This window comes from Erythrolamprus reginae, chromosome 3, assembly GCF_031021105.1.
Source record: "Erythrolamprus reginae isolate rEryReg1 chromosome 3, rEryReg1.hap1, whole genome shotgun sequence".
NCBI classification, from domain to species: domain Eukaryota; kingdom Metazoa; phylum Chordata; class Lepidosauria; order Squamata; family Dipsadidae; genus Erythrolamprus; species Erythrolamprus reginae.
In genome coordinates, this window is record NC_091952.1 from 51,273,874 (window position 1) to 51,286,495 (window position 12,622).

At 41.7% G+C, this 12,622-nt stretch overlaps 1 protein-coding gene across 2 annotated transcripts in view; it reads left to right on the plus strand.

The window, feature by feature from the left end:
- ITPR3 (inositol 1,4,5-trisphosphate receptor type 3) overlaps positions 1 to 12,622 on the plus strand; it is a 170,273-nt gene that overhangs the window by 51,238 nt on the left and 106,413 nt on the right. For both annotated transcript variants that reach the window (XM_070745257.1, XM_070745258.1), the window contains exon 3: positions 9,223 to 9,344. In XM_070745257.1, coding sequence (XP_070601358.1) covers positions 9,223 to 9,344 — 122 coding nt within the window. The remainder of the gene's footprint in view (positions 1 to 9,222; positions 9,345 to 12,622) is intronic.

Below are 12,622 nucleotides of genomic sequence, written 5' to 3' on the forward strand. Positions count from 1 at the left end.
ATTATTATTATTCACTTAGAAAACATCATTTTATTAAAAGCCACCTGAATGAGGAAGGGGCATCAATAAGGGGCTATGTCCTCCACACAGAGAATTTTTTGAGTATGGATTACTGGTAAATTATCAAACACTGAAACTTTAGGATGGAGATATTAAGATTAGTGGAACATAATTCGAGACTTGGAGATTTATTGGAGGCTTATTTAATTATACTTATTGGAGATTCCTAGGTTTACATACTTAAAGCAAACAGTTTCACTTAAAAGTACTCTTTTTTCTATACCTGTCTCCAAAATGAGGACACCTATTGTGGGCCATTTAAGAATACAGGTCGACATTTACTTTAACCTTGTCCTGACTTTACATGGTCTTGGGAAGCATTAGGGTTGGGATGAATATAGCTTTATGTATTTTATGAGAGTTGACCAACCAAGAAAGTAAATGACTAGTACAAGTATTTTATGACAATGGAAAGGATTAGGCTTATTTGTTCTCATGTAGCTTAGTTTTGATCCCGGCATTTCTGTCACAGAAATCTCTTCCTCTTCTAAGGCAACGGATAGCTTGAAACCCCAATGACTAGGTTCATCAAAGATTGCTTCAGTATTTCTTTTTAAATATGTACATTGTGACTCATGGAAATGCCCGTTAGGATGACATACATTCTTATAACTTTTTATGGCAAAATATAAAACCTAATCACAGCTTCTGGGAGAGAACTGACTGCATATTTCTAGAGAAGCAGATTTCCTCGATCAAATACCGTATTTTTCAGAGTATAAGATGTACTTTTTCCTGCCTAAAAGAGACTGATAATTAGGGTGAATCTTATACTCTGAATGTAGCTTTTTTCAGCCCTAACCAGCTCTTACTTTGCAGGCTTTTTCAATGTTTCTCTCTGTGAAGAATGTTTTCCAAGCCCTAAATCTTTGCAGGGTTTTTCCCCCCATTTATCTAACTTGCTCCAAAAGTTTCTTTCCGCCCTAACCAGGTTCTAATGATATTCCCAGCTCTTACCGGCTTGCAAGTTATTTCATTGTTACTTGTTTTCCAAGCCCTAAGTACTTGCAGGCTTTTAAAAAATTGCTCTACTTGCTCTGAATGTTTCTTTCCGCGTGCTAATGATGTTCCCAGCTCTAACTGGCTTGCAAGCTCTTTCATTGTTACTCTCTCCGAATAAGGTTTTTTTAAAGCCCTAGCCAGGGGATAAAATAATGTGCTGAAACTGACCAGATTAAGAATGCTAGCCAAATGAATATCTGGTAAGCTTTTTTCCTCCCGAAAAACTATGGTGTGTCATATATTCGGTGCATCTTATACTCTGAAAAATATGGTAGCTTTTAAGTTGTCTGCATGCAAAAATTCATGCATTTTGCAGCAACTGTTGAAACCAGTGAGGAAAAATAGCTTTCAGTTATAAAGTGTCTGAACTTGGCCAGAACAACAAAAGCTGGCAAGTTCCTGCTCCCTCTCACTCTCAGCTTTCCCCAAGGCCTTTTCAGTACTGTATAGCACAGCCTTATGTTTGAACATGTTGGGAGAAAACAAGGATAGTATTCAAGTCTGCAGCTGCGAGAGCAATTATGGGCTTCTCCAAGTATGCCCATATCACTCCAACACTCCGCAGTCTGCATTGGTTGCCAATCAGTTTCCGGTCACAATTCAAAGTGTTGGTTATGACCTATAAAGCCCTTCATGGCACCGGACCAGAATATCTTTGGGACCGCCTCCTGCCGCACGAATCCCAGCGACCGGTTAAGTCCCACAGAGTTGGCCTTCTCCAGGTCCCGTCGACTAAACAATGTCGTCTAGCGGGACCCAGGGGAAGAGCCTTCTCTGTGGGGGCCCCGACCCTCTGGAACCAGCTCCCCCCTGAGATTAGGATTGCCCCCACCCTCCCTGCCTTTTGTAAACTCCTTAAGACCCACCTCTGCCGTCAGGCATGGGGGAACTAAAACACCTCCCCCTTGCCCATGTTGTTTTGTTGATAGATTGACTGTGTGCCTGTTTTTTATATACAGTATACCGTTTTTATGAGATTACTAGTTTTAAATTGTAATTAGATTGGTGGGCATTGGATTTGGTATTATGTACTGTGCTGTTTTTTATTATTGTTGTGAGCCGCCCCGAGTTTGCGGAGAGGGGCGGCGTATAAATCCAATAAATCTAATCTAATCTAATCTTGTTCTTTGCTAAATGAGTATTTTAATGGTTGGTTGTGAATTGAACAAATAATACAGTAGAGCAGGATGGCAGTAAAGTCTTCCCCGCCGTTGCATGCCTTATACCAGAGGTCTCCAACTTTGTCAACTTTAAGACTTGTGGACTTCACCTTCCAGAGTTCCTCAACCAGTTGAAGTCCACAAGTCATAAAGTTGCCAAGGTTGGAGACCCCTGCCTTATATTGTTATACAACTATAACACTATATGAAGACAGTGGATTCCATGATCAGTGGATCCATCCAGAAAGTCAGCAGTATTTATCAGGATCAACAATGGGAGGCTCACATTCTTTTAATAAAATATTCATACGTCTATCTTGCCTTCTTTTTCAGCCCTCAGGGAAAGACCAACCAAAGTCATTGAATCACAGCTAGAACTTGACCCTACAAACGATGTTCATGAAAATACCCACATATATTCCTTGCATTTTTGGCTGAGGCAAAAAAGTGGGAGAACTATTGAATTAAAGAGCACTCAATCTCTGTAACCTTATGTTCTTTGAGGACTTTTTAATTACCATCTGTTTCCTTTCTTCTTTGTTTCTATATTTAAATTGAGGTTTAAGTAAAGGTTTCTACCATAAATTCTAAACATTTTGTTCAGAATCTACTTTTATTTTCCCTACTTTTGTCCGATTTTGAGAAAATTGGAAATAGAGGGAGCTGGGCATCCAATTTGCTTTCAAATAACTAGAGAAGGAAAGTAGAGAAAAGTATAACATATGCAGTCTTGAACCTTATTAACCATGGATACATGATATGGGATTTCTAAGTCCTTGCCTTGGGAGATATTGAGGAGAGATATAGCTTTATCAAAGGCCAATCAATCTATTATTCTCTAGTTTCATTAGGCAAGTAACTAATAAAATTACCTCCATTGGTAGGAATATTTTTTATGCATTATTTTAACAATGATCTAATAAACTTCTCTAGGAGAAGCCTAATATTATTTTCTTCTCCACAGCATCTGGTTTTCAGTATGGAGGAATTTGGTAAATGAATACTTAATTGTATTTGAGTCTGTTCTGTCAGCATGGAGTAATTTGGAAATGGTTTGACCAGATCTGTGTTGTTAGCAGAAGTGAACTTGGGTTCTACTATAGAGACAAAGAACTAGCTAAGGACCTTTTCTGCAAAGGTGTAATGACCCACAGCTTACATGCCATGGGGCTTTCCTACAGGACAAAGAATCTTGTGAAACAAGATGTAAAAATGGCTCCCATCCAGAACCAGTGAGAGCTGTGTTTTTACCGGCTTATTATTCCTCCTCTAGATAAATAACTGATTACGTGCTTGGCAGCAGTTTGGGATGCGATCCAAGACTGGAAATGATTTTCTTTTTGTATCTGAAGTGTCTGGATTGTAATGAGTGACATCAAGAGCTTTGATCTCATCTACTTGAGAACATCTTTCTCACGAGTAGTTTCCAAAGCTGGCTGGAATTACCGCTGAGTTGCTGTGCAAGTTTTATGTAGATCTGGAATGGTACGATATTCGATTCAACTCTGGGCAGGGCTGAGTCGAATGTTTTTTTCTTCACGGCGTTGTCTCACTTATAAATGTGCAAGGGCTGTTACCTCTTGCTCTTTTTTACATGGTTCTGTAAGAGAAGTGCCTTGCCCCACCTTCAAGCATTCTTTCCCAGGAAATAGGCAACTTTTGAAAAAGCAGCAAGGTATTTTTCAAAGGGAAAAAAAGTTCATAACTTACCATTCTCAAATTGAATAAGCAATACTGTGTTGGCCAGGGTTGTGGAGGAGGATATTCAAAATTAACTGAAACCATACTTCATCAGTTCCATGTTTTGTATTAGTTACAATATTTTTTTTAATTCTTCTTCAATTAGGATAGCTATTGCCTCTGGAAAATCTGGATCCTCAAATATTTCTGAAAAATATTTGAGTCTTCCTTTTCTCTGAAAATGAATGAATATAACCATAGTGTTTAGATTTATATATCCCTTAACAGCGCTTCACAGCCTTCCTAGAGCGTTTTACAGAGAGTCAGCATACAGTATTGCCCCCCAAAATCTGGGTCCTCATTTTACCGACCTTGGAAGGATGGAAGGCTGAGTCAACCTTGAGCCTACTGAGATTCGAACTGCCAAACTGCTGGCAGCCGGTGATCAGCAGAAGTAGCTTGCAGTATTGCATTCTAACCACTGTGCCACTGAGGCTTGAATATATTCTTCCTTTCATGAGAGATGAAATATTTTTTAGGAGAGAATTTTTTTGGCTTAGTTTTACAGCTGTCAGAAAACATGTTGAGGGCATTTTGAGCGGCCAGGACATTGGAGTTTCTCTTTTGGTGCGAAGATGATGTACAATTTTTCCTGATATACTCCCTAGCATTCACTCAGGGGTGGGTTCCACTTATTTTTGCTATCAGTTCACATCGCGACATCCCCATGTGCAATTTGAGTGCAGGCTGAGTAGAAGGAATGAGCCTAAAACACAGTTGAGGAGCTGATCAGCTGTGCTTTGGGCGAATAAATATTATTTCTTCGCCTGAATCCCAACGGCCAATTAGGTCCCACAGAGTTGGTCTTCTCCGGGTCCTGTCGACTAAACAATGCCATCTGGTGGGACCTAGTGGTAGAGCCTTCTCTGTGGCAGCCCCAGCCCTCTGGAATCAACTTCCCCTGGAGATTCAAATTGCTCCCACGCTCCTTACCCTCCGCAAGATTTTAAAGATCCATTTATGCAGCCAGGCATGGGGGGGGGGGACTAACCCTACCCCCCATCTTTCTGACTAGCATTTGAGAATGGTGTGTTTGTGTAGAATTGAATGTTTTTTAGTAATAATAGGTTTTTAATTAGTTTTAATATTGGATTTGTATCATATTGTATTTTGTTGCTGTTGTGAGCCACTCCGAGTCCTCGGAGAGGGGGGCATACAAATCTAATATATTATTATTATTATTATTATTATTATTATTATTATTATTATTATTATTATTAACCCGGGGTGGGCTTGCGGGCGGGCCCTTTTCCAAGCAGCGGAAGAGGAGAAGCCATCCAAATAGGGAAAAATTAGCATTTTTTAAAAAAAACAGATGCCTGTGCCCATGGACTGGCACCGACCAAATCAGATCTGTGACATCACCAACAGGTCACTATTGGTTCGGGCGACCTGGACTGAACCGGAAGGAACCCACCCAGTAATGCGCTGCTCCCAGAATGGTTGGGATTGTTATTCCGGTAGCAGAGGTGGCCATGTCCATGCATCTGTGCATCCCCAACAAGCCCCCCGCATGAGATTTGGCTTCTGCGCATGCACAGCAAGCAAAATTTCATGCGAAGACACGCATGTGAGATTTTGATGATCAACTCCCCCCGGAGATTAGAACTGCTCCCACCCTCCTTGTCTTCCGTAAACTACTTAAGACCCATCTATACCGCCAGGCATGGGGGATTTGAGACACCTTTCCCCCAGGCTTATTATAATTTATGTTTGGTATGTATGTGCTGTTTGGTTTTTTAAATTGATAGGGTTTTTAGTTTTTTCTTAATATTAGATTTGTGCCTGTACAATATTGTTTTATCGCTTGTTGTGAGCCGCCCCGAGTCTTTGGAGAGGGGCGGCATACAAATCTAATAAATTATTATTATTATTATTATTATTATTATTATTATTATTATTATTATTAATTGTTGTACTTTTTTTGCTTCTGCGCATGCGCGGAAGCAAAGAAATTGGCGAAAACCATCAAAATCTTGCGCATGCGAGCATCCTCGTGCAAAATTGCACTTCTGCATGCATGCACAGTTTAAGTTTAAGTTTAAGTTTAATCAGATTTGTATGCCGCCCCTCTCCGCAGACTCGGGGCGGCTCACAGCAACAGCAATACAAGACAAATCCAATATTAAATTAATTTTAAGGACACCACAAGTTAAAAACCAATCATACACACTAGCATACCATACACAAATTTTATAAGCCTAGGGGGAAGGAACATGTCAATTCCCCCATGCCTGACGACAGAGGTGGGTTTTAAGGAGCTTACGAAAGGCTAGGAGGGTGGGGGCAACTCTGATATCTGGGGGGAGTTGATTCCAAAGGGTCGGGGCCGCCACAGAGAAGGCTCTTCCCCTGGGTCCCGCCAAACGACATTGTTTAGTTGACGGGACCCGGAGAAGGCCAACTCTGTGGGACCTAATTGGTCGCTGGGATTCGTGCGGCAGAAGGCGGTCCCGGAGAAGCCGAATCTCATGCTGGACACGTCTGCGCTCATGCTGGATGTGCCTGTGCCCACCGCCAGAAGCGGACTGCTAGCACTGGCGGCAGGCAGCTCCTCGCTGAACCCACCCCTGCATTCACTTTGCTGTTTTGTGGTGATGAGGAATTGTGGGCCTTGCTTAGGAGGAAGAAAAGAGCCGCTTGCCAGGAGAGGACTCAAGGTCATGAGATAAAGGGGTGGAGAGAGGATAGGGAAGTGATGGTGTCAGTTGGCTATGCTGTGGCTAATCCAGTGGCTTGCCTGCAATCTCTATAAGTTCCTCTCCTGTCTGTTAGAGGAAGTGCCTTGTTGCCGGTATTAAAGTAGGATTCAGTTTTGTCAGCTCTGGAATGTATGCATATATAGGAGAGCTGGTTCTGCAAAACTATTTTCTGAATCCCAAACATACATCACTGCTGTAATGTACTGTTTGGTAATGGACAGCATGGAGAAGGTGTATTCCATAGGCATGCGCCGTGTTTGTTTCCCTTCCTCCTAAAATAAAGGCAGGGTGACATTTCATTGACAATTTTATCTATCTCTTATATTTATTCTGCTATGTATATCTTGTCAAGAGAAAGGTATGGAAGAATTAGTCTAACTTCATATTGGAAGGATTCTGCTGTTCGTCATTGCCTGTCAGCTGTGGGTGCGATGTCATTTAAAATTGGTGCTCAGTTGTAAAATATGCATGAGAATCTGTTTTCTTATAAACAGTATAAGTTATAGATGAGTTGGCATTTATGATTATCTGCTCAATGACAAATGTCATAAATGTCCTCACACACACACATGCATTGTATATATATAAACATAAATAAAAGCTGTTGTTTTGAGTTATGTTTAGCTCCAGGTGACTACACAGATCTGCCATTGAAATTTTCTTAGCAACAATACTAAGTAATTTTTCATTGCCTTCTTCCATATTGAATACACACACACACACACACACACACACACAGAGAGACAGACAGACAGACAGAGGTTTCCATCTAACCTACAGAGTATTATAATCTCCCATCTAATTATTAACTACATGTCATCTTACACCTAACAACCATTTCTACTGTTCAAAGTTACAGTGGTGCTGAAAAACTGACTTGGAATCGGTTCTTGCTCTTAATGACCATCGGAATGTCCTTGCGACCAGGTGATAAGAATTCAGGTGCTTGGCAGCCAGAATATATTTATGATGGATGTAGTGCCCCAAAATCATGTGATCACCATTTGCAAATTTCCCACGGCCTTCGAACAAGCAAAGTAAATGGGGGGCAAGCTAGATATACTTAACAATCACATGATTCACTTAATGACCACAACAAAAGGTCATAAAACTGGGCATGAGTCGTTTAATGACTGCATCACTTAGCAATGGAAGTTCCGCCTCCAACTGTGGTCCTAAGTCAAGCACTAACCATGAGCTTGACCGTGCTCAGTTTTCTAAGTTCAGGTATGTCTTGCCAGGTGTGACAATGTCTACAAGATCTTAGATCAGTGAAGGCGAACCTTTTTTTCCTTGGGTGCTGAAAGAGTGTGGGCGTATGCTGTCGCGGATACACGAGTGCCCAGACCCACAATTCAATGCCTGGGGAGGGCGAAAACAGCTTCCCCTGCCCCCCCAGAGGCCCTCTGGAGGCTGGAAACAGTCTGTTTCCCAACTTCTGGTGAGCCCAATAGCCCTCCCCAGGCTCCAAAGGCTTCCAAAAATCAGTTGGCCGGCACACACAGGCACATTGGAGCTAAGCTAGGGCAACAGCTCCTGTGCTAACAGATATGGCTTATATGATGGTTCGCCATCAGGGTCTTAGATAATTTGTATTCTCACATAGCTGTTTTCCACTTGAGTGGGGAAACTTGGTTGACTTCGGTGGTTGTAGCTACATTTTTAAAGGCTATTTCCCTGCTATATAGGATTCTTTTTTCTAGATTTGTATCATATGTATTGTTGTAGTTAGCTCTGGCCCAGCTCCTGCCCCAAGGACTGTGGATGTGGGGGAGACATCCACATGCTGCAGGCCTGTTTTGCCCCTGGTGGAATCTGCTGATGAAGGCTCCTCTGACCAAGAAGACATGAGTGACAGGGAGGAGGAGAGTGGGGCAGACAGGAGATCAATTATCTAGCTCCTCCTTGGATTCAGAACAAGAGTTAATGATACAGCCACGCATGCGGAGAGCGATGCATAGGCAACAACAACTGAGAGATTATTATGAAAGAAAATGAGGCCACCTGTGGTTGGGTGGGGCTGTGGTAATCAGTGAGGCTGCTATAAATAGCAGCCTGTGGGTTTGACCATTGTGGAGGATTATCTGATCTTTGTGTTTCCTGACTGCTTTACTGACTTTGACCTTTTGTGTGCTGATTTCCCCCCGCTTTGAAACTAAACCAGGGCAAAGGGTGTTTCACTTTGTGAAAGAAGAAGGACTGTGAATTGCCTCACAGCTGCAAGCTAAGTATCACAGGACTGATAAGGGACTTGTACAAATTACCAGTTTGTTTGGAGATGAGTGCTCTTTGCTATACCAAAAGAGGGCTTGGTTTAAGTGAATTTTCATTATAAAGAACATTGTTTTGAAGTTTCAAACGTGTGTATGTCTGAAATTTGTACCTGTGAATTTTTGGGAGGAGTCTACCAGAGAGCCCGACAGAACATGTATGAGATTCAATTGATAACTCATCAGTGGTATCTCTATAAGAGTAGAGTAGCACATAGTCATAAACATGAAATAAACTATGGTATTAGGACAATCACTTTTTAATTCCTTGGCTTCTTCTCATTACAGATTGTCTCTTCCGAGTATGTCCCATGAACCGCTATTCTGCTCAAAAGCAATACTGGAAAGCCAAACAAACGAAGCAGGACAAGGACAAAATAGCTGATGTAGTACTATTACAGAAACTTCAGGTATGGTAGGCTCCCCATACCATCTTCTAATAGCCATGTTTATTTTGATCAAACAAATCTTTGTCTTCACTAAAATATGTGTCCCTGAACTGGACACCACCTGACCAACAATCTGACCAACACAGAACAAGAGGAAGGACAATGTACTGCTATTGATATAGCCTAAAATTGCATTTGCTTTTTTGCTACTGCACCGTGATTAACGTGTGATTCGCAAAGACATTAATGTCTTTTTTTCCAGATATTGCAGTCCATTTTTCTTACCTAAATACCTATAATGGATTTTACATCTGCCCCTCTTCACATATATTTTGTTGGCTTCTCCTGTTATTCCACTTGGTCAAGATCATTCTGAATCGTGATACTTTATTTTCCTACTATGTGTTGTCTATAAATCTTACGATCCTATTTTGTAAATATATTGAACAGAAGCCTTAAAATTGCACTCTGTGGCCTGCTATTCAGAACTTTCCTTGCTTGACTTGGAGACATTCATGCATGCTTATTTTATATAAATGTTCAACCATTTTGTCATCATCAGTAGTTCAGATTTTGCTGTCTGATGTAATACAATATTAAAGGAGACTTCGTAAAATATTTTATTGAAGTAAAGCTACACCATGTCCATCACAAGGCCAGGTAAATTTAATTTAAAAAAAATAAATCACATGGTTTAGCATTATTTTTTCTGGATATCCCAGTGCTGGTTCCAGTCAAGCAATACATTGTTTTTATCTGCCTACAAATTGATAACTTAGTAATCTTTTCCCTGAATTTTGCCTTGCTTCTTTGTCAAGCTGTCAGGTATGTAGTTATTCAGGTTTTCTTTCTACCACGTTTTGTATACAGGAACAACAGTTAGCCTTCTATAGCTCTCAAGAACTGTGCTTAATCCCTGTGCTTTTTCAAATTTCAGAATAAGAGTATCTGAAATGGTATGTACAAGTTCTTGAGATTTAACGTTGGTCATAGTATCCAAGTACTCCCTAACCATCTTTTTATTTCCTTGTGGTCTCCAGTTTCTCTATTTGCAATTATTCTGATTAGGTCCACTTGAAGACAGTTTCCTTTTCAGCCTTTCTAATCTAGCTATTTGCTGCTAAATATTTGTTTATACACAATTTTGGTGGTTAGATGCATCCTGTATATCTTGTACGTGTGTTTTTTAAGTTTCAGCTAAATGGAAAGATCCTTTATGCATCTACAGTAATTTGCTAAGTTGCCCAGAGTCTTACTCTAACAAGATTAAAGTGGAGTACCCCACTAGGGTAAATTTGAGGCTTCTTTGGTTTTAAGAGTGGAAAATAGTGGATACATAAGCTTCACTCTGTTGGAACACCTCCACAGTTTCCTGTAGAGTGCTGAAAAGAGCCTCGGAGGCAGTGAAAGATTTCTAGCCAGCTATTGTTGGAAGAGGCATCTGTATATAAACTTCATTTGACTTTTACAAGTGATGAAGGAAGCTAACAGGAAAGGTTAGGGAGAAGGAGTTGAGAAGGCTCAAGGTGAAATAAAATGTTTGAGCAAGGCAAGTCCTACCTCTTCTTTGCCCCAGTGAAGAAAATTATGTCATCTCCATGATTAGAAGCAAAGCCAATCTAAGCCAACTCCCCGAGCACAAGCTTCTTATCTAGGGCAATCTTTCCCAACAAATCATGCTCAGGAGTTGTGGAATACAGCTCCACATATCTGCAAGGTTGGTGAGGACTGATTTATGATTGTTTGCTCTACTCTTCCTGTGTCTTTCACACATAAACAGTTAGTTGGTGGAGTTCTTCCTCCTGTATGAGTACAAAGAGAGAGTTCTGTTTTAATGTGTCAGTTTGTTTTAAAAGGCACTAGATTGGAAAGCGGAGGGAAATATTTAGTGTATAATGCCACATTTCCTTTTTTATCTTATTGACTGAATGAATGCAAACTGAAACTGCACAAATTAGTCTGGGACACATCTGTCTGGAACCCGCATCACATTTTGGACATAAACACTCTAGAAAATGTCCAGAGATACTTTGCAAGAAGAACCCTCCACTCGCAACAGAATACCCAACACAACTAGACTTACAATCCCAGGTTTAGAAAGCTTAGAACAAATGACAAAATTCAATCTGTTACTATAACTACTATCAATTATATACAAAGCCCACATACAACATTGGATGACCAGAACTAATGATTCTTAACATAAACTAAGAACAAATCTTTAAAACATCAATATGTAGATAAAAATGATAAAATTCATAAATCAAATGTATACTAATTTTCGATACTTACATGAATTAGAATCACGACATGATCACACACACACACACAAAACCCTGAAGGGAAATAGCACTCTAACTACATCTTCAAATGTGAGGTCGTAGTGAACCGTGATACCAGGTAAGTAGCTGGTACCTCTTCCACCTCTCCTATCCTTTCTTTTCCTCTTTCCATTCTGTATCTTTCTTTGCACTACCACTTCTCCTCTACCCTTTCCCAATACAGTGATCCCCTGAGTTTCGCGATCTTGATCTTTGCGAAACGCTATATCGCGATTTTTCCACCTGATGACGTCACTCCCTTCCTTTCTCATCTTTCTTTCTCTCTCTCTTTCTCTATCTTGCTTCTTCCTCTCTCACACTCTCTTCCTCCCTCTCTCATCTCTTTCTTTCCTTCTCTCTCTTTCTCTATCTCTCCCCCTCTTGCTCTCGAGCGGCAAGCGAGCAGCCGGGCGGGCAGGTGAACGGGCAAGCGGAGCGGCCGGGCGGGCGGGTGAACGGGCAAGCGAGCAGCCGGGCGGGCGGGCGAACGGGCAAGCGGAGCGGCCGGCCGGGCGGGTGAACGGGCAAGCGGCAAGCGATCTTGGGGTTTCCCCTTTGCCTGGGCGGCAGGAAGACCCAGGGAAGGTTCCTTCGGCCGCCCAACAGCTGATCTGCTCTGCCGCGCTGCGGCAGCGAGGAGCCGAAGATGGGGTTTCCCCGTTGCCTGGGCAACGGGGAAACCCCATCTTCGGCTCCTCGCTGCCGCCGCGCTGCGGAGCAGATCAGCTGTTGGGCGGCCGAAGGAACCTTCCCTGGGTCTTCCCCGCCACCCACACGCAAACTCCACCATCTGCGCATGTGCGGCCATGGAAAAAGGGGCGCGCATGCACAGATGGTGTTTTTACTTCTGCACCACTACATCCCGAAAAATCGATTATCGCGAGGGGTCTTGGAACGGAACCCTCGCAATAATCGGGGGATCACTGTACCTCTTTTCCCTGTCGCTTATCCCTCTTTCTTTTTTTCTTTCTTGATTAT